Source organism: Chiroxiphia lanceolata, chromosome 17 (assembly GCF_009829145.1).
Source record: "Chiroxiphia lanceolata isolate bChiLan1 chromosome 17, bChiLan1.pri, whole genome shotgun sequence".
NCBI classification, from domain to species: domain Eukaryota; kingdom Metazoa; phylum Chordata; class Aves; order Passeriformes; family Pipridae; genus Chiroxiphia; species Chiroxiphia lanceolata.
This window is the reverse complement of record NC_045653.1, coordinates 1,028,018-1,052,490: the sequence shown is the minus strand read 5'-3', so window position 1 is coordinate 1,052,490 and position 24,473 is coordinate 1,028,018. Positions and strand designations below refer to the sequence as shown.

Below are 24,473 nucleotides of genomic sequence, written 5' to 3'. Positions count from 1 at the left end.
ATTCTTGAGAATCATAGAATCATAGAATATGCTGAGTTGGAAGGGACCCATCAGGATCATCGAGTCCAACTCCTGGCCCTGTGCAGACACCCCCCTAATCACATCATGTGCCTGAGAGTGTTGTCCAAACGCTTCTTGACCTCAGACAAGTTTGGTGCCATGGCCACTTCCCTGGGGAGCCTGTTCCAGTGCTCAGCCACCCTGTGGGTGAAAAGCTTCTTCCCGATTTCCAACCTGAACCTCCCCCAACGCAGCTTCGTTTGTTTCCTTGAGTCCTGTCACTGGTCATGAGAAGGAAGAGGTCAGTACTTGCCCCTCTGCCTCTGCTCGTGAGCGTGTTGAAGACTGCGATGGTTTCCCCTGGTTAATCCCAGTTTTATTTAGACTGCAAAGGCTCTCCCCTGTCATATAAATAAAGCTGGGATTAACCATGGGAGACCATTTTTGGCTTTAACTTTGCTCAATGCAAGAATGCAGAGATGTTCAGTTTTAAAAAGGCTGTGAGTGCATTTTAAGACAAGGTTAAGCACCTCAGTCTTTGTTTCTCATTAAGTCAAGCCAGATCTTGTTAATGACAAAGCACTGGAACTGTACATAACTAGTACTTTTGTTTACTTGGAGTTCGAAGGTGTTACTATAGTCACTGCTAATCTTGCAGACACAATCATGTAGCAGACAAAGCAGAGGTTGAAATACAGCTCACGGGATGTGACTCCTACCCACACCGTGATGTTTTGGAGACAGGAAAAAGAATGTCAGTTTGGGGCAACACTTACACACGCCTTTCCTTTAGGAGGAAGGTTTTTTCACAGTTTATTACATTAGAATAAAAAACAATGGAAAAAATCAAACATGGGCTGTGTTTTTTGTCCCAAATTGCAAATTCACTCCTGGGTAGGTGAGCTTTCCAGAGAGCTGGAGCTGTGCAGGGAGCAGGGGCCCATGAGCTGCCCTGGGGAGGCTCCGGGCTGCGGGAGGGACCGATGCTGTGGGTCCAGTGCCTTGGCTTTGCAAAATCCTGAGAGTTGTGTCCAATGTGCTTGTTGTTCAGCGATTCCTGTAGGCAAAACAAATGTAAGACTCTCTTTTCCATGAGAAATTAATTTTTCTTGCTTATTGTTTTATAAAGGGTTTATGAACTCTGTGGCTGAGGTTTTCGGCTATTTACTTACCGCCTGTGTTTCTTTGCCAGAGGAAATTGGTGTGCTTTGGGCTGGAGAAAATGAAGACACTGAGGCAGCTCCTCTGCAGAGTCCTGTCAGGATGAGCTTCCTGATCACAGCTTGCAGCGCAAGGGAGAGTTGTTTGTTTGCTGACTCTGTTTTTCCTCTTGCTTTTGACTTGCTGCCAAATTCCTCTGCCATTCTGGCATTGTATTGGTTAACTTGAGTCACGCTTAACAAGCTTGGACAGCTAATACTTTCAAGAGCTTCACTGCATTTGTTCTTAGTTTTTCCGGCAGAGTCGGCAGAGACAGCTGCAGCCGGGCTGATTTGCTGAAGAATGAAACAGCCTAAAAAAGTTGTAATGAAACACTGTTATATTTGTTTTGTGCTTTCAGTCCACAGTGTTTTGTGGACTCTGCTAGACGAGAAATAACCTGGTCCCTTGCTGTCCATGGCTGTGTTGTGCACGAGTTTTCAAGGGACTCTGTGTTTTAGCTCATAAATGACTGGCAACCCTTTAAATGAAGAGAGACAGAGGGCCATTATTTTGTTAATGTCAGACATTTAGGAATGTAGCTGCTTCAGATATGTAGCTTTGCAGAGTGGTGCTTGAAAGCACTAGGCTCTGTGCCCTGGCTGTTTGTAGGGCACCCGCAGCTGGCACCTGGGGTGACACGGACCAGCTGTGTGTGGCCTGGCTGTGCAGGTGCTCCACCCTGTAATTACAGCCTCAGTCTCCTCCTGTTCCCTGCCACTGCTGGCTCCTGTGCCGCCTTTGGAAAAGCTAAAGCTGTGATGTTTGTTTTTTTTATTGTCTGGTGGACTTAGTTTAGACCAGAGGTGGGTGTCTTGAGAGGTCCTTCAAGTCCCCATCCCTGCATGCTCTTGCTGTGGTGGCTGTTCTGTCCTGAGGTCCTGGCTGATGGGTTTCCCTTTGCTGGTTTTGGAAGTTCCTTTTCTGGTCCTGTCTTCCCAGCCTTCACTCCTTGACGCTGTTCAGAAACCTCTGTAAATGTTTTCTCCTGGTTGCTCAGTGTTCCCTTGTGCAGCAAACAAACATCCCTGTGCTTGGTGTTAATGAGCCTCTGGGACCTGGCTGTTCAGTTTGCTCTGTCCTGGCTGCTATAGGCTGTCTCTTCCCTTCAGTGAAGATGGGACAAAAATGGTTATTCTTTTCCCCTACTGTATGGGGAAACTCCTCTGCACTGCAGTGTGGTTGTGGCTGTGCAACGTCTGGCACCATGTCACTGTGCCCAGAGGATCCGGGCACAGAAATGATGAACATCACTTGCTGCAGAGTCATGTTCCTCGCACAGTGTGAGTGATGTGGGCTGCTGCCAGGGTACTGGAGCAGTTGCTGGTTTTACGTGGTGCTGCAGCTTTTCTAGAACTGCGTCTGATTGTGGAGGCTGCTGTTCTCAGGCTGCTCTCCTCGGCATCAGCCGTCTGAGGCAGCAGCTGTGGGGCCCCTGACTAAAAGGGCTTCATGGCAATGCTGGGAGGAATCCCTGAAAACCTCAGCGGTGATACAGCAGGCCAGGGAGAGTAAAGCTCAGTCCTGAAGCAGCTGGGCAGCAAGCTAGATAAGACCTTTGTCAGTAATTCCTAGAATGACAGAGAGGGCAGCGGGTGCTGCTGTGTCCCTGAAATAGCAGGGATATCATCTGTGTGACATTACTGCTTTGGCACAGGGACAGCACTTGCTGTATGCTGCTTCTCCAGGGCTCTGGGCTTTTGCCCTTTATGCTTTGGACGGGTGTATCTTCCCCACCTCGTTCCTGCAGCTCTATCAGCATGATGCTCTTGGCCCCGCATGCAGCCTTGTCAGTGTTGGGAAATGTCACCCTGCCTAGATCTGGTTTACTTCTGTTCAGCAGCTGGCAAGAGGTGTGGGGCTCTGTGGAGCCGTGTTCAGCTCTCTGGTCACTGACTGGGGTTTCAATCAGCGAGTAGCGCTAGTGGGTGCTGGGGCTCATCGAGACTCATGCAGGGTTCCATCTCCATCCCTTCCTCTTGTTCGTGTCCATCCCCCTGATAAAAACAGGAACTGCCCAGGGCATTCGTGCTGGAAGGCTCTTAAATGCTTTCATTGCCATCATGGGCAGATCTGTGTGACTCGGTGCCTGCACACACTTTGAGGTGGATGAAGCCCAAGTCGGTTCCAGCTGGAATCATTTGTCTTAGCTTGGTGTGTGCCAAGAAGTCATGAAGAGAAAGCAGATCTATGACTTTGGGTACCTCCTGCAGAGATGTGCACTCCTGGAAGGGTCTGGTGATGACCTGGCATGAGTCCTGCTACCCCCTTGGGTGGGACCCCATGGAGGGGGATGACTGTGGTGATGCCCATCCAGCTGTGCTTACAGAGTGTCTCTGCTAATCCTCCCTGAAACCAGGGCCATTGCCTTGGAGGTGATGGGAAGGCATCAGGCTGCTGCCCTGGGGCTGAGCCCAGCATGCCTGGGGCAGCACCAGGGATGGAAGGGAGGCGGGACGCATCCCAGCCGTGGTTGTCAGTTGTTGCTGTACTGGCAGGTTGTCCCATAATGCCTTCACATAAGCGACTCTGAAGTATTTCCTCTCTAGGTTATTGCTAAAATTGAAATTTTCCCATGGAAATCCTGTCTGTTGGGGACAAACTCTGGTTATGAGCAGGCTGAGGTGGGATGCAGTCACTGTCGAAGTGCAGTGGTGCTGGTATCGGTCCCAGTCCCAGCGACAGGCTCCACCACGTGTGGTGGGATTGATGCAGCCCGAGGCTGTGCAGGCGGGAGGGGCAGCACCGAGCTGTGCCAGGCTCAGCTCCCCCCAGAGCACCCCCTGTCCCCTGAGCAGGGACCGTCCGGCTGGCACCGAGCCTCCTCCACAGCTGCCTCCCCTCCAGCAGCTGGGATTTGGATGGGGCTGTGGATCTGTGCAGATCGTTTTTGAAGGAGAGAGAGGGGATGAAAACTGCCAGGTTTTTTTTTTTTCTTTTGCAACTCATTCTCAAATGCTCAGCCCTTAAAAGGAAAAACGACTCAGCTGAAGCCTCCACTGAGCTTAGGAGGTGCCACTGCGTCTGGGGCAAAGCAGAGCTTTGGGGAGGCTGTTTAAGGATTGGGGGTTTGGGCTTGTGCTCTCATGTGCAAAATGAAAACTGCAGCCATGGTGGCAGGAATGACCCAGGGTGTGCCGTGGCAGCAGCTTGCGGGCTGGGTTATCCAGGCAGGCCCCGCAGCCCAGGGAAGCTGGCTCACTTCTCTGCTGTGGTCTGGGGCTCCAGCTCTGCGAGTGATTGTGCTCCCCAGTCCTGTAAGACCCCTGGGCTGGCTGGGACAGAGAGGCTGGAGAGGCCACCTGCCAGATCTGGTGTCCTGGGCCAGCCTGGGGACCCTGGCAAAGAACAGTGGGAAGCACCTGTAACCTTTTTGACACTGAATGGTTTTTGACATGTCTTTTACCTTCTGCCCAGGCTGCAGCGGCCACAGCTGATCTCTCTTCATAACAGAGTCCAAGGTGCTCACCCTCAACCACAGTTTGGGGACAGAGAGAAGCGAGAGACCCGTGGCCTCCACGGGAGCAGCAGGTCCTTTCCCCAAACGCAGCAGCCAGCCCTGTGCGCCTCTGACAGAGGAGCTGCTGTAGGAGCCTGCACTTCCCTGGCTGTCAGGTGCAGTCAGAGCTGAGACCCATCTGCATGGCTGAGATTTTTTTAATGGGAGTGGATTTTACTGTTCCTTCTGCCCTCAGGTGCAGTTTCCTTCAGCGTTGGTTTGAGTAGTCCCCGGGTGCCTGTGACTGTGTCTCCAGTACCAGGACTCCTCCTGCTCAGAGTGCCCATCCAGCAGGTGCTTTATGCTCTGTCCCAAAGCCATGAAAACAGGGGTGTTTCCTGCCCCTTGCTCTTCCCTCTGTTGCAGAACCCCCAGTGCTATGGTGGGGGAAATGAGGGATTGGATGCGGGCAAGCAGCGTTTCAAGTCCCTCTGTCTTCCCCTCCCCAGGAGGTCCTCTCTGTGTGACTCTGGGGCTGGGCTGGGAGTGATTTCAGGACCAGGTCAGTCCAACCCTGGTGGGCAGCACTCAGCATGGAGTGGATGATGGAGAAACGTGAAGGTTGGTGTGATGGGAGTTTCTGTGCTTCCCTCCCTTTTCCCTGCTGACATATGGGATCTAAGATGCCTGTGCATCCATCCCACCCAAGGTTCAGGTACTGGTCTTGGGCTATAGGGTCTTATGCCTTTGGAGTTGTTCTGGGCTTTATTTTAAGTTGATTATCATTGTAGCATGACTTGTCATGGTGTCTGTCCTCCCTTAGAGATATTTTCCCCTCTGTTCCCCCTCTCTTCTCTTACAGAGACACCAGGAAATCTCACCTGTGTCCTGGAAGTCCTTGTTTCTTACTTCTTTCTCTCCAGGACAGGATTTCGGAGGAATCTGCTGCTGCTAATTTTGGTGCTGCCCCAACCTGCTGCCATGGAATGAGCTGCCCCTTTGCTGTCTCTTCTGCTCTGAAGCCAGGGTGAATCAAGGGGCTAACAGCAGCAACATGGGAGCCAGCAGTGCTGGCACCTGGACTGGGGGAAAGTTTGGGAATGGAATGGCCAGGAAAGAGGCGAGAGCCAACAGAGTCCAAGCAACCAAAAGACCACCAAGTTTCTCATCTGACATCTCTGAAAATATCACCTAGCAGAAGGCTTGGGGCTCTGCTGGTGTTTGTATTTCATTTTGGGTTTGGGTTTTTTTTAATTAAAAACACCAAAGCAATGAGATGCTTTGTGTGATAGGACCTTTTCCAGGTTCTCTCGTACCCCTAACCCACCCAAGCCATGGTGCTGTTCTCTCTCCTCTCTGCAATGTGTTGCCAGGCTGGGCTCTGCTTTCAGAGGCCTGCCCCTGTTCTGCTCTTGCTGGAGCTAAGCATATGTGCTCAGGCTTTGAGCAATCACAGCCATTTGTTCTGTATTTTCACAGTCTGGTCTGTCTCCTGCAAAGCAGAGGCTGGTTTGTTTGCATAACACTTATTTTCAGAAGCAGGAGAGTTTTAGGAACAGGATGACATTATATTTATTTTAGTTCCTCTGTAATTTTTGTTAGAAGGAGGCATGTGTATTAAAAGAAGTTCATATATATACATATATGTATGTATGGGGGAGAGGGTTGTTTTGGATACTTTTTTTGTCCTAAGATGTAAATTACAGCTTTTCTGGACTTGGCTGAGAGAAGGCAGTGAATAAAGCCTGGATTGACTGAGTCAGCTGGTGGTGGAGGGTCACCTTAAGGAGCTGGTGCTAGAGACCTTCTTGGGGGCTCTGCAGCTTCAGGATACAGATGAGTTTTACAGCTTGTCCTGGCTTTGATATGCAAATGGTAGTGACTCAAGCCACCTGGAGGTTGCGCTTTGGTGCTCAGTGTCTGCACTGAGCGAAGTTTTATTAAGAGGTGGCTTTGCCTGTTGTGCAGAAGGTGAAGGGGCAAGCGTGATCCTCTTAAAAAGAAATCTGTAGTGATGTTTGAGGGTTTGAACACAGCCCAGGCTGCTCTTCAGCCAGCCAGGAGCCTGGACTTGCAGAGGATCAGCAATGTCAGCAGCTGCGGTGCCTCTGGGATGGTACCCACTCCCCATTCCTGAACTGGTTTGCCTTGTTCTGCTGCTGGGGCCTCCCTTTAGAGCACCTGGGATTGTGAACGTGGCTCCATTCTCCATAAGGCTCCTTCTGCTCTTTTCATGGGCCCCTTGTCCTGCTCTGTTAGCAACACATGAAGCAGGCTCCGAACTCCTCTGTAGGGCAGATCATTCCAGATGCCCATCCCTGTCACTCTGCCTGTTCTCTGCAGGGAGTAGCCCTGGACCCTACACATCCCCCCTGCCTTCAGCCACTGTCACACCGTGGCTGGGAGTTGTACTTCACTCTCCATGTGTGATGACCAAACTCCATTCCTCCTCCTCCTCAAGGAGGACCTGTTAACAAGACATTTAGTTTCTGCAATGGCACATCCTCAGTTGGATGACCTCTGATGATGGGAGCAATGGGCATCTTTGTCTTGGGGCCAGCTTTGAGTATGCTGCAGACCTCCTTTGAGGGCATAAGTCTTCAGAAATCCTGCTTGTTATGGAGCCATGTTTGGCCAAGAAGGGCTTAGTATTGCCCCAGCTCTCTACAGGGCTCATCCCAAAGAAGGAAGGTGGGGAAATGAGGTGGGATCTTGGGACAGAAGATAAATCCAGAAATTACAAAGCATGGAAGATAAATGGGGGATCAAGTTCTAGCAGCTCTCCTTGTAGCCATGCACAGGGGTTTGCTGGCAGCCTGGTGTGAAGCTTCCTTAGGCAGAAGTTTCCCAGGGCTTTCCTTGATGCTCTGTTGCCTTTGGTGTGCTTTGTCTCCTTGAGCTGGAGGTCTCTTAGCTGACAGTTCCAGCTAAGAAAATATTTCTCTCCTATTCTTACCTTTGCATGGCCTTGCAAGCAGCTTGCGGCGTCCAGGGACTGGCTACCTGGGCTGTGTTGTCACTTGGGGCATGGTGGCAGGAAAATCAGCTCTTCTGTGGAGGAGTTGCTGTTTAACTTCTTGGGGTTTCTCAGCTGTTCCTGCAAGTGACTCTTCCCCTGTACCTGGACCCTTCCATTTCTGGTCCTGCTACATTTTCTCTAGTTAAAAAAAAAAATTATTCTTTCCTGGACCTCATACTAAACATTTACGGTCTTTGTGAGAAGATCTAATCAGGAGATGCTCACAGGGTGCCCTTTGAGGCTGAAATACCCATTTTAAAAATTATCATTATTATTTTTTATTCCTAGGCTTTGCCAAGCAGGAATGGCAGCCAGGAAGGGACTCAAGCTGTTTTTGAAGGAGCAAAGCTTGCACATGTCCATCCCCCGTGTCCTTGAGGCTGCAGGACAGAGCACAGCAGCCTGGTTCTTCCCTGCACTGTACTGCAACCTTTCATAAAAAACCAGCTGCTGCTCTGCGAAGGCGAAGCCTTCGGATGGGACCAAACCTGTCTGCCCACGTGAGATGTGGTAGAGCACAAAGGGCCCTACTCTTCCTCCTGCTTTTTGCATGCCTGGTGCACCATCCCGCTCACAGCACCTCACTGCTTGGGGGCCAACACCTCCCATGGCCTTGCCACCCTCCAGAACATCAGTGTGCCCGAGGCACCTGCCTTCACAGTCAGGGGGCTCAGGCTGCTGGGGCAAGCAGCTGGAGCTGTGTCCTGGTTCCCAGCTATGAGGTGTGGAGAGTATTTATGCATTTGCTCAGGACACAAAGGAAGCTCCTGGAATCTGGGACAATAGAGGAGGATGCACGTTGGGAATCTGGGTTTGTTTTTGGAAGCAAGCGGGGATTTTGTTGTAATCCCTGTGCGTTGCAGCTGTGGTGGCTGTGACAGTTCCCCGGAGCCAATGCCAGCAGGCTGCCTGTCCCCACACTTGGGCCACAGAGGGAGTTTGGGCTGGGACTGCAAAGGGGGCCTGAAGGGAAGTCCTGTCCTGGGGACACTGAGTCCCAGGAGCTGAGACAGACCCAAGCTCCTGCTGGTGGGAGCAGCACCGTGGTGCCAGCGGGAGTGGGCACACACTCTGCGGCTGCTGCATCCCTCAGCACTTGGAGCTGAAAGGACGGGGAAAAGCATTATTTAAACCATTCCCAGGAAACTTCTTTAACCCCATGAAGTGGAATGGGAATTAATATTTTTTTTATGTCCAAGTTATGGCCTTATCTCTCTGAAATCCGGAGTTTATCACATCTTTCCAGAGTTCCTGATGTTATGTTTGAGGCTTGTATGGCAGCCTGGGGCTGGCCCTGCTCCAAGAATGTGCTCCCTGCTTTTCCTTTTCTTTCTTTGCATGAGTGTGATTGTACCAAACTCTTTAGTATTTCAATGTGTTCTGTGCAGATTTTTTTCCTGGTTAAACTCTGCCTCAGTCATCCTCAGCCCCTCAATTAAGGGGAGCAAAGAGGTCACTCACCCAAGTCACCCACTTACGTGTCTTTGCACACAGAGATAAATGTAAGCTTGTTAAAACGGAAGACTATAGTTAGCAACACACAGTCGGTCATGGCCAAGTGCCATGAGAAGAATTCGTTATTTTCAATAGCTTGCACTTAACAGAAAATAGCTGACCTCTCCTCTCTGCTGAGGAGCAGCAGTGCGGGTGCAGCCATCAGTGTTCCAAAGCTTTGCTAACCCAGCTGCTGGCTAAACAGATCAAACACAGTGTGCTCTTGAACATTGAAAAGATTGGTGGCTCAGCTGCCTCTCAGTCGCTCAGCTGGGTCTGAGTTTTGCATTTTTTCTTCCTTGCCAAACAAATCCTCTAGAACTGCCTCCTGTCTTACTCCCAGGCTCATCCCCACGAGCGTTTCGGTGCTGCTTCGGCGGGGATCCTGCTGCGCCTGCTTTCCTCTTCCAGCCCTTCCAACGCTACCTCTCCTCCTCCCAGCCCCTCCCCAGTGTGGCAGGCCGTGCCCCCCCCCTACATTCCAGCACTGACAGCAGCCTTTCCCTGAAGCTGCCACTGGGCCACCTGAGTCTGAGTCCCCTTCTCAGTCCTCTGTGCCCCTTTTCCTGTTGTCTGCCTGTCCTCACGAACAGTTACAGTGCTCTCCAAGGTTACTGCTCCTCTTGTGTCGCCTCTGAGCTGTCCCTTGGACCCTCTTTGCCAGTCCCTTGTCCTACCTGCACTTCTTAGTTGCTCTCTCCATGGACATGCTCATCTTGCTCTGCTCCCGGTGCTGCTGGGCTCTGCTGCTGCTCTCAGTTCTCCCTTTTATACCCTGTTTATGGGTATAAAAGGCACATCAACCTCTCTGCAGTTGTTGATGCCCTTGGTGATGACAGTGACTTGCGATTTTGTCCCTGTGCTTATGGTTTGACGTTGCAACTGCTTGGGAAGAACAGGGCTGCTTCTGTGGTTCCCAACCTGAGCCGGGGCATGGGATGCTGATATGGCTGTTCATGTTGCACCTTAAATCAAATAGGGAAACTAATGTTGTTTTGATCAGAAAATACCAAATAACAATCCAGATGTTTTCTGAACGCAGGGTTTTCTAAGGATCCATTTCCAGGCACACTCTTGGCAGTGGCCTGCCATGCTCTGGTGATGGTGCGAGAGCAGCAGGAACGGGTGCCATGGGCAAAGGTGGTATGCTCTGCTCCCAGCTGCTTCTTGGGGTCAGTGTGAACTGTTGTATGGTGATAGTCTGGGCTGGGTGAGCAGATCTGCTTGAAAACTGACCTATGCCACAAAAAAGTGGCTTTCACCCGGATCAGCTTCCCCAGCCAGCCTGTCTGTGGTAGCCTGAGACTGCATGGAGGTCAGCATCACATGGTAGATGTGGCAGGGGAATTGCACCTTTTCAGAGGCAGTTCACATTTATTTTGGGTTGAATTGACATTGTCCCTAGCAATTTTGAATCCTCAGAGAGTTTGAGGAGCAGTCTGCTTTTTAGGGCTACGTGCCAGACTGCTCAGCACTGAATACACCCACGGTTTTCCTAGCAAGGAGTTGCAGTGTGTAATTAAACACACCCCCGGACTTGCCTGGTGATAGGAGACGTTCTGACCTTCCTCAGAAAGCCGGGGCAGAGCCAAAGGCTGGGCTGCCCTGCCAGGAGCTGCCTCCTGTCCCATGACCATGCCAGCAGGACTGGGCACTGGAGCCCAGGCTGCCATTTTGGGCGCTGCAGTGCTGCCACCATCACCACTGATCCTTCCAAGGACCCCAGAGGGATGCAGTGGGATCTCCCTTCTCCTGCTTTTCCTGTAGTAATGGCTTCTGCTGTCATACCCTTGCTGGGAAGCAGCTGGAGGTTGTGCCAGAGTGAGCTCCTGGAGGCCTTGAACCTGTCCTCTTCGTATGGCTTTTATTAATAACAAAAGTACCTTGAGCTTCCTTCCTGCGGCCTCCGCAGACACTGGGTGGGGGGCCGTGACCTGGGAGGTGTGAGCAGAGTTGGGAGATGTGTGTATTTTTTATCTTGGTTTTCAATTTCATGCTGAGCATACTGGGGGCAGGGTCACTTTGGTGGCAGCATCTCTCCTTTGCAAAAGGAGACCTTGTTGGGGTTTGAACCCCCTTCTGTTTATCTGGACGATCCGAAATGGTTTTGGCTTTGCTGAGCTCCTTTGCTTTCACTGGGACCGACTCTTTGGGGTTGGTGTGTCAGTGATAGAGGCCAACGTGCCGAGTGTGAGGGCTGTGCAGCCCAACACTTCTGCATCAAAGCCATCACACTGATCTGCCTGAAAAGCAGTCCTACAGCACTGGAAAACCAGTCCTACAGCACTACCTGCCTTGCTCTCACTGAGCCCTGGGCTGGGCTGGTATGGGTGCTGCTGAAGGGACCCTGAGGCTCAAGGGGCTCTTTGGGGCTGAAGAAGGATTCTGGATCAACAGCAGGGCCTTTCCATTGGGTCACCTTACACCCTACTGCGGCCTCTGTCCTGTCAGCCAGGGGAGAGGGGGAAGAGCCTGCAGTGGAGATGGTCTCATCCACCAGTCACTCCTCACATTTGTCTTTTGGACAGGCAGTTGTGGGCTTTGAGCAGGGTCTGTGAGACCCAGAGGTCTACAGGCAGGCACTCACATGAGGCAGGCTGCCCACACTGTTGGGAAACAGGGCTTTGGTCTCCTGAGGTGGAGCGTGCAGCTCCCAAAAGGAGCAGATCCTGCTCTGCAGATCCTCGCTCCTCTTGAAAGCAAGTTCTTGTGCTGATCTCCCAGGCACCAGCACTCTTGTGACTGTGCCAGCTCTTGATGTGAGTTATCCCAGCATCAGCAGACGTGCTCGCCTGCCCTTAGGCTTGTTGGGTCCAGGCTGGTGGAGGTGACCTCCTGTTCCCCGTGCCAAAGAGCTGCTCTTTTGTCTCAACCCCATCTCAAACCCTTCCCCTGGCTTCTCCTGAACTCGTTGGATTGCTGAACGGCCCCAAGCAATGCTTTGATCTGCAGTCAGGCTGCCTGGCCCAGCGGCAGCAGCTCTGTAGGACTCCCAGACAACCCGTTTGCCTTGAGCCTCTGGCCCAGACTAACGCGGCTCTTGTGTTCCTGCAGCTCGGACTGGGTGGAGATCATCGAGCCCCGCTCCCAGGAGCGGATGTATGTCAACCTGACCACCGGGGAGTGCGGCTGGGAGCCCCCCCCCAACCTGAAGGTGCGCCAGTCGGACCAGAAGCAGTGGTGGGAGCTCTTCGACCAGAACAACAACCGCTTCTACTACTACAATGCCATCACGCAGCAGACCGTGTGGCACCGGCCCCAGGGCTGCGACATCGTGCCCCTGGCGCAGCTCCAGGCCATGAAGCGCAGCTCCCAGCCCGGACGGCAGCACCGCAGCAGCACCGGCAGCGACGGCCGGAGCACCCCCGTCCACGTGGCCCTCCTGCAGGAGATGGAGAAGGGCAAGTGGGACTGTGCGGGGGAGAAGAGGAAAGACCCTTCTGGCAGGTAAGGAGAGCGTCAGCCTTCTCTGTTTATATCTGAAGAGTGGCTTGAGCTGCCAGGCAGGCCCTGTCAGGCAGGGTGGGAGGCTGTGCTGCCCCAGGAGGCTGCAGCGCTGGGGCAAAGTGCTGCCAGGCCCCCGATCACTGCTGCGTGCCCTCCTCCTCCCAGGGTACAACTGTCTGCTTTCACCACTGTGATACTGCTTGAATATCCCTGGCTTGGGCCGGGCTCTATTTGTCTGAGACACCATAAAAACACACATCAAAAGATAATCGTCACTCTTTGTGCTAAACAGAAGGAGAGGGGACAGGCAGGAGTGTTGTCCAGTGACAAGAGCTCTGTCAAAATCTCATGGCAGGGTTTGTTGGGATGGTTCAGCTACTGTGCGAGGGGTCAGGCTGCTGTGGGGTGTGGGTGAGCCTGGCTGCTCTGACTCCTTCCTTCCCCACTTGCTGGCTGCTGGCATGCTCTTGCAGCTTTAGCCAGAGCAGGAGGTGGGATTGCAAGGACAGAGCTTCTGGACGCAGTTATTTGGTCACACCAAGCCTGAAATTAAAGAACAGTAATGGGGGGCTATTTTGTTTAGCTAAGGGATTTTTTTACACCCAAATTAGTCTGACAGCAATCGGGGCTTTTTTATTGTATTGAAACCATGCCAGCTTCAGGTGCACAAAAGCATCATCTCCCCAGTCTCTGTCAGGGTAGTCCCTCCACCTGGGACACTGTCTGGGGCTGCCCTGCCTCCCTCCTGCCCTGGGCATCATCCTGCCCTGGAGAATGTGGTACTGACAGCTGGGAAAGCCGTGCAGCAAGCATAGTTGGGTCATGCTCAAAAGTGACTCATCCAAGGGTGAGAGCAATGCCAGGGTGAGCCTGACTGACCTGCCATCTGTGCCACGGTGCCTTGCCCTGGTTCTGGGCGGTGCAGCAGGTGAGGCTGCTTTAGCAGCTTGGTTTTGGGGTCAAAGCTACCTCTCTGTGTGCCTGGTGTAGGCAAGGAGAGAAGAAAAAAGCCAAGATGATGAAAACCACTTAGGATGGCAGTTCTGGAAAGTTTATGCACCCTGAAGTGAGGTTTATCACTTGTCTCCTGCTCCTTGCAAAACACTCCTGTATTGAGTGCTGATCTTAGTGGCTGGGAGACACTGGTGATACACATAAAGTGCACCAGAAAGAGCCCAGAGCTTTACTGGTACCTCTAATGCTCCCAATGCCTCCTGCCTCTCTGAGCTTGAGAGTCATCTAGAGAATGATTCCTGCCCTACCAGGAGAAGTCCAGTAAAAAATGCCTTAAGCTGAACCTGAGTAGCTCCCAGGTCCCTCAGGTCACTCCCAATGTCCACAGGTGCATCACAGGCACATGGGATTTACCATGAGGCAACTGGCTTCCCTTCCTTGTCCCTCTGCAGCCTGGGACTCTGGGGCAGCCAAGGGAGTCAGTGCAAGAGCCCTGATAGGGTGTAAGATATCCTGAGCTCCACAGAGTCCAAAGAATTCCTGACTCATTCTCTCAGGAGGGAATGTGGCCACCTCTGCCTTAGTATGGGGAGTTGCTTTGCCTCAAGGGAGAAGAGATGCCAGCTGTGACCCACCTCTCAGCTCTCCAGCCCTCTCAGCAGGGAAGACCCCACACATGTCCCCTCATATAGGAGGACAGGGGTGATGCAATATGAGCAGGGGTTTGTTTTACCTTTCCTCGCCAGCCAGGCAGTGTCACCATCACCACTGGTTCTCCTGCAAGGAAGGGGAGTGGGAAGGAGTCCTCCCTTACTCCATCCTTAGCTCAGGTTTCTGCAGCAACCCTGGGGCACTTTGAGCCTGAAACGAACTCTGAAGGCAAGTACTGGGAAAGGCACGAGTGGCAGCTCGCTTGGGAGCTGACAGGCTGCTTGGACATGAAAGGCTCTTCCAGATTCCCGCATCAGTGAGTGTTTGTGGAAGCTGCTTTCTTGGAAGCAGGAGGCTGTGCTTGTTTCCATGCACATCTATCCGGTGTCGTCTCTGCTGTGTGAGCAGGGGCTACATATCTGGTTACCCAAGTCTGACACTCGAGGAGAGATTTCTTGCCTTTTGCAAGCTCATTAAAGGGGGAGCAAAAGCTGAGCCACAAGCAAGTGCTCCCAGGGGATCTAATGCCCTTGCTGGGATATCTGGTGTACTGACAGCATAAGCACACTGAGCCTCTTAGTTCTGTTGTCTGTGTTGCTCTCCAAAGACAAACTCAAGCATGTCCTCTTCCTCCCCTCGGAGGGATGCAGCTGCATAAACACAGGGTGAGCACGCTGAGTGCCGTTGGTAGCTTTTGACATCTTTATAGGTACCTGCACCCCAGATGGTTTCACTTTTGTCTCTTAATGCCAGCACAAAAGATTCTGTTTTTCTTTCCTTCATGTTTGTCATCTTGTGATAGATGGAGAGGGAAGAGACCAGTGTAGTTCCCAAGAGGGGCCCCCTGCAAGCACATGCCACAGAAGTCTGGGGGAAGGGATTTTGTCCTTTTTTTAGTAATACTTTGTGGTTGAGGTTTTTCATTTTAGTAGACTGTTCTTTACCACCTTTCCTCTCTTGAGCCTTCTATCAGCACTGCTGAATTTGCTGTGCCCGCTGCCACATCTCAGTGCTGCCAAGCCCTCTGTGTGCTCTCAGCAGCTCAAGCAGAACAGAGATGCTCCCCAGACAGGTGGACGCTGTGCTCACACCTTGCTGCCCATTCCCTCTATCTCCATGCCCATCCCACCCCTCACTCACTGCCCCACCACTTGCTGCTGCTCTTCCAGCTCTCTAAAGCTCAAAGCTGCCTTCTCTAGACGTTGGCCTTTGACTCCCCGAGGTGACACAGGGGGTCAATCCCACCCCCGCAGGGAAATGGCAGCTGCTGCCATGGGGGAGTCACTGCTGCCTTTGGCCATCCCTGAAGCCTCCTCGGGAAACTCCTCTGCCTGTGCTCTTGTTCCCATGTTGGTTTTCAGCTGCCCAGCCCAGCACTGGCTCTCCTTTCTCCCTTGCCCGACAAGGATAGCAGGCAGCACTTGCCTCACAGCTCCAGACCCTTCCTGAGCTCTTGGAATCCTAGCAGAAAGGAAGATGGGCTCTCTTCAGGGAAGGTGATAGCCAAATTATCCTTTCACACACTGGAGAGCTCTGCAAAGGATGGACATGTTCCCCTGGGGACCGTGAGACCAGCCCGGGGCTGAATGCAGCATTTTGGAAGTGTCCTCTGAGCCACTGCAGTCGTGCTGAGGTTCGCTGGAACTCCTCAAGGCAGCAAGACAGAAAGGGCTGAGCATGGCAGAGGGCCAAGGCCTGAAGAAGACAGTCTGGCTGGGAGTGGAGCCTGTGTGCTGCTCTGCAGCATTTTGGCACACTGCTGGTCAGGGCTGTGAGTGGGCTCTGCCGTCCCATCCCTGCTGTCCAAGTGGACCAGCTCCTTTCCTCCTCTTCCTCTGGTTCTCCCAGCATCAGGGACATGTTTGAGAGTGCTGTTTCTGAGGTTCTCCTTGTGATAACAGTGCAACTTAAAATCCTCCATATAGAAATCCACCTTCCCTAGGAACATCCTGTCCCCTGGAAGAGGAAGGTGAGGGTCTCTTCTGTGTGGGCAGCAGGTTGTGCTGCTCATCCCTTCCTGGCCCACCTTTCCCACAGCTCAGTATCCTGGGCTGGGAGGGAGTGAGGGCTTGGTCTTACAGTGCCAGGAAGATGTGTTGGAAAAGGGTGTGACGAGAAGGCGGCTGTGACAGTACCTCTGCCTCTTAGTCTGGTTTGCCTTGTCATGGGCTCATGTTTCTCGGGGCATAGCATAAGTAGTGCCAGTATTAAGTTCTTCATAACCAGGCAAGAAACACTATCAGAATCCTTAATACAGGTTTGTTTCCTTCTTGTGCCACCAGGCTTGGGGTAGGGTGTGCAAACACTCTGTGGTCTGCACGTGTCTGCAGCGCTGTCCTCAGAACTGTGCAGGCCTGGGTTTGGGTGGGTCACACCCCTGCCCCCTGTGTGGGCGCTGGAGACGGGGCAGCGGCGCCACCGAAATCCCAACATCCCTGTCCACTCACCTCTGGCACAGCACCAGGAAAACCACTGCTAGAAAGGGCAGAGCTGAGGTGTGGGGTCTTTTCTGCAGGCTTCTGGGAGGGAAAAAGCAAACAATGGAGCTCTGGAGCCTGAGAAGAGCTGCCGGATACGCTGGGCCTGCTGGAGCTGGGTGCGGGCTGGGAAAACCAGCGCCAGGTTGGGGTGTTTACGTTGGAGCTACTTGAAAGCATTCCTCACAGGGAACAGTCTCAGGGGACTCTCAGGGCCTGCTGATGGTGGCTGAAGAGCCCAGCTGAGAGACTGTGTTGGGATACTTCTCCATCACTGGCTTTGCTTTCTGTCAGGGCTTTCACTGTTCAGAAGGACAAGGCTGAACCTTTCTCCATTCTGGGAAGTCAGGAAGTCTCTGTTCTCTGCTTTGTCTTTTCAGCAGCCTGGGGATGAGGTTGAAGGAAGCTATATCCAGACATGGCCCCAAGAGATTGTTCATGGCTGTGGAAATGATTCTTTCAAAAAAGTCTTGTCCTCTCTATGATGGTGCCTCTTTCCTCTCATCTCTGGCAGCCAAAGAGGCTGGAAATGGCACAGCATGTCCAAGATGAGACTGACAGGCAAGGTGGGGTACAGCACATGTGTAGAAGTTTCCCTTTTCCGTCACATTTATTTACAAACCTCCTGGTCAGTGTGGTGGCCCTCAGTGACACACGAGTGGCACAGCTTCCCTGTCTCCTCTGACTCCACTCCAATGCTCCCCCACTGGATATCTCAGCAGAACCCTGCAAGGACACTACTGTGGCACAAGTGGTTTGAGTCCTGAATGCAAAGCTCCTGGGTGCAGTACCCTCTCCTTGAAGTCAAAAGGGGCAGACAATAGCCACTGGGGTGCCCTGGGGAGGTACCAATACCCACTGGGTGCCTGGATTGGTCTTCACATCTCGAATCGCAGCCAGGGAGGAGCGGTGGCACAGTGGACTTGCTTGCTTTCTGTTCCCTGCCTCTGGCTGCACCTTTGCCCCTTGTCCTTCATGTGCTGCAACAGGTCCCAGGGCTGTTGTCCTACAGCCCTCCTGGAGCCAAGCCCCCTTGATGCCTGGCCCCTGGCCCCAGCATGGGGCACGTGGCTGCTTTGCCTCTTGCCAGTGCCCATGACAGAAGAGCTGTCACAGTCCCAGGTGTTTGTGCTGTTCCTTGAGAAGGGCAGTGTCAGAGGGTGCCCTGGGCGCTGGGCTCTGCTGGCTCCAGGGCTCTGCAGTGCTCCAGGGCAGGCTTGGTCCCAGTGTGCAGTTTGCCCTTGGCCTGAAGGAGGGAACGTGTTGGGGCGTGGACTGCAAGTGCCAAAATCCTGCTGCTTGTGGCAGAACTGCTTACTCACCACCTGCTGTGGCTGACTGTCCAGCTGTCTTGCTGTCCTGCCAGCTGGGCTCGGGGCAGCTGCAGGGACAGCCCTGTGCCAGCACGGAGTTCCTGCCGCTCTCCACCACCTTCCACCCATGTGGCCAAGTCTGTGCTGAGGCCACGTCCTCCCATCTTGGGCCCAAGGCAAGGGACAACTTCCTCCCAGCCTGATGAAGCGACTCTGGGCAGTGAGGAGCTGTCATGCTTTGGTGTGCCTGTTGCCCTTCGGCTGGCACGGGGTCACAGGTAGACAGCTTGCCTCTGTGGGAGGCCATGAGCACGGCATCCCCTTTTTCAGATCAAATCCCTCATCGCTCATCTGAGGGCTAAAATCTGGGCTTTGCTCTATTTCATAGAGCAGGGGCAGAGGTTGTTGCCAGTTGGGATCCCACGGGACCCTAAAGTCATAATGCCATGCTGGAGCAGGAGCCTGTCTCTGGTGGCCAGGCTGATGTGCTGTGCAGATGCCCAGCCCCACACCTGAGCAAGGACGGTTGGGATGTGCCAGGGCTGCTGTGTGGGTGTGAACTGGGACAGGAGATGGTGCCAGTGCCTGCTGTGCGGGCAGGGAGAGGCTCCTCCCTGTGGCTCAGAGCTGAGCAAGGGGGTGGCACAGCTTCGGGCAGAGGTGCTGCTGCTCTGGGTCACCGGGGGGTTGGTGGGGACTGGAGCAGCCACTGCCACTGCCAGGCAGTACCAGCACACGATGAGCCTGCACAGGGTGACAGGTCTGGCCATACCGGGGGTGGGTCTGCCAAGCCTTGGCCAAGTGGATGTCTCAGCTGCTCAGAGGTGGTTGGACATGCAGTGCTGTAAGTCAGGGAGAGGAAAAACCTCAGGAAGTGGGATGTGGGGTCCAGAGCCTTCCCACAGAGCGCAGGTTTGTTTTCCAGCCCTGCTATAGCTGGAGTCTTGCAAAGCAGGGGGACACACCTGCAGCTCAGGGCTACGGCCCTGCTACCCTGTGATCCAACAACTGCACAGTGCTGTTCCAGGCACAGTGCTGCTCTGGCTGTAGGGTTGAGCTACAATCCCTCCCGGTCTCTCACTCTTGGCCTGCCTGCTGAGTCAGGAGCCCGTGGGTGGCTCTGTCCTGCTTCCTGTTTGACAGTCTGTCTTCTGTGCTGCTGGTACAGCCGTGGGGGTGTCAAAAATACTCACTTGAAAGCCTACCGAGTGTGGCTGCTCTGGTTCTTCCTGTTAGTCCAGGAGCTCTTCGAGGAACAGCCAGGTCTTCAGCAGTGCTTGTGTTTGGGGTTGGGGCTTGGCCACACACAGGACAGACGCACTGGTGCGAGCAGCAGGCCCTGTGTCCCGCGGGAAGGGATGCCTGGTGGGTTTTGGGGCTGCATGTCCTCACAAATGCCACCCCATCCTGCCATCAGCACCTTTAGAATAAAACCCTTTGTGCCTTAGTGGGAGATGCTCAGGAGGTCCCAGAGCAAGGGGACCCCAGGGTGCGAAGCAGAGGGTGGCAGTCCTTTCTCAGCCTTCTCTGCTTACCTGGGTAGTTGCACAAGAGAGCTGTATGGGCTCTGCTGTGGGAAGGGAGCCAGCCTTTCAAAGGGGAGGTGCAGCCAGAGGGTGGTGAGGCCTTTGGACCCTGGCCAGGGGTCAGCACTGCGCCCGTGGCAGGGCAGTGCCAGCCGCACCCGCACCTCTCCCGGTGCCGCTGTGCCTGGGCGGGATTTGCGGTGACACGGTGCCATCGGAGAGCATGGACTGCCAAAACCATGGTAAGCGGTGGATGGGGAAGGGACACACCACCCCCTTAAGAGGGCAATGATTGGGAGCAGATGTGGGACACTGGGTGTGGGGTAGACAATGTGGGACAAGTAACTAGAGTGGAGCAGGTGAAATAGGACACCCACACAGATGCACTGGTGCGATGGCCATGGGGGGAGGACAGGCACAGCATCCGAGGGAAGCCGTGCTGGGACCCAGCCAGGTGAAAGGGCTATGGAGAGCAGGAGAAAGGGGCAAGGGGGTTGGGGTGTCTGGGTACCTTGGGGCTTGGCAGGGCAGGCACAGGAGGGGCTCACATCGGTGGGAAGCAGCTCTGGATGTGCCGCAGAGGTGGGTCTGTCTGCCAGCACAGGGCCCACAGAGGACAGTGTGGAGAGGGGAGCAAGCTCAAGGTTCAAACAGAGCAAAATGGCTGGGAAGGTGTGAGGGGAACATCTCCTGCCACAGACAGGACACGTGCAGTGTGCCCTCAGGCGTTACCCAGTGATGGCTGGTTGCAGATATGTGGAGGTAGGGAACAAAACGGGGCCAGGTTCAAGGAGACCTTCCTGAGGACTGTGGTGCCTTGGAAAACCTGGAAGCTCAGGCTGGTTTAGCAGCTTTTCCCTTCTCCTCAGAGCTCGCAAACACAGACTGGCTGTGGCTGTGCCCTGACAGCACGTTGTTGTTCTGCTGCAGAAAGTGCCCTTGGAACTGGGGTGTTGCAGTGGGCATGTTGGGTTTTGATCCTGAGTACCACCACGGGTCAGAGGAGGGTTTCACAGCCATGAGAGCTGAGCAGGGCCAGTTGGTTTGGCCAAGGGAACCAGATCTAGTGCATCAGGATTGGGAGGAGGCTTGGCATGTTGTGTGGGGCTGTAACACATCCTATGAGCTGAGGATGGCTGCCTCCATTCACTTCCCATAGACCTCATAGGTTTTTCTGCAGAATAAACATGCCTTTGGAAACCTAAATCAACAAAATAGCGTGGTCTGGAAGGACTGTCATCATAATTGGATAATCCAAAGGCAGATACTTGGGATTACTTTCCAATTTAATGCTTGAGTGGTCCAGAAGAAGTTGCTAATCTCCAGCTGGTTGTTCTGGGTACCATGCTGGCTGCTGAGTTTAAAAGTGTAGGTTGTGTCCTATCTCAGTGCTGCTGATACCAGACAGGTTATAATATCATGAACTCATTTCATCTCGTTCTGCTGTTCACAACTCAGAAATTTATCATGTGTGTAACAACAATGATGTTCTGTTTCAGGAAGGGGAATCTCCAGGAAAAAATAACATGCTGATGTAACTGGTTGGGGAATCTTCAGGCACTTTGAGAGGAACTATGTGGTATTTGTGTAGATGTAGAGGGTACTCTAGTTAATACCATCCTTCAGTAATCGCTTGTATTTGTATCTTTCTTCTTTTAGGGAGACTCCTACCCAGTGGCAGCCTCTGCCAGGCACAAAAGCAGCCATGTTGGTCAAAGTGAACAGTTTGAGGCAGATACAGAGCTTTTCAAACAGTTCACTTCAGCTGCAGAGCGCTCCAGAGCCCAACAGCCCAAAATCTCTTCCAAAACCAGCTATATATGCTCAGCCTCAATCCAGGTCCCAGAGCCCTGGAGCGATGAAGCAAACAGGAGACACAAAGCAGTCTATGCAGATCAAAAAGACGGAGAACGGTGGGTTTTGCCTGGTGCTGATGAATGGTCCAACTTCTCAAACACCTCCCAGGAGCCGGACAGGAACCCCTCAGCCTGCATCCCCCAAGTATGCCTCCCCTGCACCCATATACGATGAGCCATCGCTAGAGTCACCAATTTACGATGAGCCACCAGTCGATATGGACACAGAAAGCATTGCTGTGAGTGGCATGTCTCCACCAAGGTCACCAAGCAATAGCTTAAAAAAGCAGCTGCAACCGACCAAATTATTGCAGCATCCCAGTATGCAACAGCAGCAAGCTGCAAAGAAGCATGCAAGAAATCCCTCTTCCACTGAATACAGCCCAGCTGGCAGGGAATACATAAAACATATGGTCAATGTTGACCAATCTGCCAAACTCTCCCACTCTTCTGCAACAGCTGATGCCTCCACTAAACTGCCTGGTCAGCTTGCTTCAAAGGACAGTTTCAAGCAGTCTTGGAGGATCTTGGAAGCCAACGTCCTCAAGAACATGGAACTCCACCACAGTCGTCAGAACAGCCTGCAGACTCAGGAGTACCCAACTGGTATAAGCCACCAGGATTCTGGTTATTCGACCGGCCCTTCTCCAAGCTTGAGAAAAAGGAAAGGAAGGAGGCAAGGAACAGGTCAAGTAAGACCTGGCTCTGTGGGCAGCAGCAGTGAGCTCACAGCTCTGAACGATAAAGTGATCGCTGAGATGCGTGCAGTGGTGGGCAGGTCAGCAGCTTGCAGGGGAAGCAAAGCCAGCCTGGATGCTGAGAGCCTGGAGAGTGGCGTCCCAGCAGAGAGCAGCAAGGTCAGGTTTCAGTCTGACCACTTGAAAAAATGCATCAGCCGGAGCTCCAGGGACGACGTCTCGGCCAGCAACAGGTCTCTGTACAGGCAGGGCCTGGAGATGAGGGAGGGCTTTCCCAGCGATGCAGCTGCTCTGCAGGACACAATGAGGCAGAAGAGGACTTTTGAGAAAATAGATTCTTTAGAAAAGAACGTGACAAGCCAGACAAGCTTGGCTTCGTCGGATGCCACACGCCTCTCCTCACAGGTACCGCACGGCAGGGAATCGGGCGCCTTGGCTGGGCTATCGTGGTGCAGAACTGCTCCCGAGAGGGGGTTGGTTCAAAACATGTCTGGGCCTGCAAAATAGGAAACAGGTCACAAAGCTTCACAGCTTTGCAAGTGGAGACCTCATTTCAGACCACTGGTTGGTGTGAGAGGAAGAGGAATTGCGGGGACTAAGGGCTCATGCCCAGCATGCCCTCAGCACTGCTCTGTTGTTTGGGTAAATCTGCTGCCCCATCAATTTATTGTCACTCGTGTCTTTGTTGGGAGCCCTTGCTCCTCGTATGTCCTTCCTTTGCTGGGATGATCTGAGTCAGTGGGGTTCAGGACACAGGCGTCAGGATTTACGTGGCCATGAGGCAGCAATTCCTCTTTCTCTCTTCTTTTTCTGATGGTTCCTCATATGCTGTTCTCCCTCCCAATTCCTGAGCATCAAATAGAAACGTTTAGAAAACCAGTGTTAATTATTTTAAAGCCCATTAGTGTGCCTGCACAAGGGGAGTAGTTTTTCTCTATGACACAGCACTTCTGCAGAATTTAGTTTGCCAAGTACCTTGCTGTCACCTGAAATCTCTTGGAAAACTGATGTCATGTTCCTGCATTTCCCATTTTTCAGGCACAGAGCCAGATCAAGTTTATACAATCTACTGTTAATAGTTCAGGAATTTCATTTCACAGCCTCTTTAGACTTGGTGGAAAACTGCTCTCTGGTCTTCCAGCTGTGTTACACCTCATTGCATTGACAGGGAGAGCTGAGACTTGATGTCTTGATTATCCACAAGAGATGGTGGTTTGGGGATAGGCTGTTGGCCTTGAAAATGAAGAAGAATAGTTCATGTGTTGTAATATGGGGAAGGAGAATACAGTGGAAGATGTAAGGAGATGAATGTTGTGGTAAAGGCAAAGAGTCAGTAAATAAAGAAATATTCACAGAAATACTCAGAAATGTAAGAGTCCAAGTAAGGAGAGGAGGAAGTTGCAGAGAACATGGCAGCGAAATTGCTGCCTTAGCTGAAAATGGCAGTGAGTGGCTTGAGTCATCAGCGATGTCCTGTGCTGGGCCTGTGAGATGGAGAGGAGAATGAGGAGACAAGGACTCTCATTATCTGAGGAGTGTGGGCAGAGGTTCTGAGACAGGCTGAGCACAGATGGCTGTGTGTTGCCAGTACAAAGATAACAGCTGGGGAGCTGTGTGAATGAGATGTGAGAGATAAACTTCAGAGAGAGCAGAGAACCCTGAGCCTGCTGAACCTTGAGAGAGTACGAGGAGGTGGCTCTTCAGAAGGAAGATGCTGAAGGAGCAGGTAAGGTGATAGGAGGAAAACCAGCCCTGAGCAGGTAAGGTGATAGGAGGAAAACCAGCCCTGGTCAGGGAAGGTGAATTGAAGGAGACTGAGGATATGGAGATGGCAGAGAACTGCAGGCAGGGATTTTTAGTCAGTGTGTTGAGTGAATTCAGAGAGGGTGAGGAAGTAGAGGAGTAACTCAAAGGATACAAAGCACAACGGTAGAAAAAGGGGAGAATTGATTGTGCCCCCGGCTGGCAATAAGAGGTGAAATGTGATGTGTGCTAATCCCATCATCCACGTGTAGGGACATGTTGGGTGTAAGATAGGGAAGGGTTGGAGCCTCTTTCATGAGTTCAGCAGTTCCTCTGTGCGAAGAAGAAAATACTGACTTGCCCTAAACTTCTAAGAACTACTGTGTGGTGTGGGGTTGACTGTAGACCATGACCAGAGCAGAGTGTGGCATGCAAGTTAAAGGTGGTCTGCAAAGAAGGAAAATACATGTTTGATTTCACTATTTCCACTTCAAAACCAAAATTTACTACATGTGTTTTTTGTCTTCCTTTAAAAAGCAAAAAGCTCTAGATTATCTTGTTTGGCTTTTTCCGCTTGCTAGCGATCTCCTTGGAGAACACAGAGTGAAATGTGGGCTCTTTAGCTCTTGGCTGCTCCATGTGGAAATTTCAAGTCT

The 24,473-nt window shown here is 52.6% G+C and overlaps 1 protein-coding gene across 3 annotated transcripts in view; it reads left to right on the top strand.

Moving 5' to 3' along the window:
• LOC116795337 (rho GTPase-activating protein 39-like) overlaps positions 1-24,473 on the top strand; it is a 56,611-nt gene that overhangs the window by 15,560 nt on the left and 16,578 nt on the right. The window contains exons 1-3 of one of the 3 annotated variants that reach the window (XM_032704985.1): positions 5,308-5,354; positions 12,207-12,599; positions 21,180-22,479. In XM_032704985.1, coding sequence (XP_032560876.1) covers positions 5,311-5,354; positions 12,207-12,599; positions 21,180-22,479 — 1,737 coding nt within the window. In that variant the 5' untranslated portion in view covers positions 5,308-5,310. Of the gene's footprint in view, positions 1-5,307; positions 5,355-8,078; positions 8,169-12,206; positions 12,600-21,179; positions 22,480-24,473 lie in introns of those variants that run through there. The other 2 variants (XM_032704987.1, XM_032704986.1) reach the window with 2 other exon arrangements.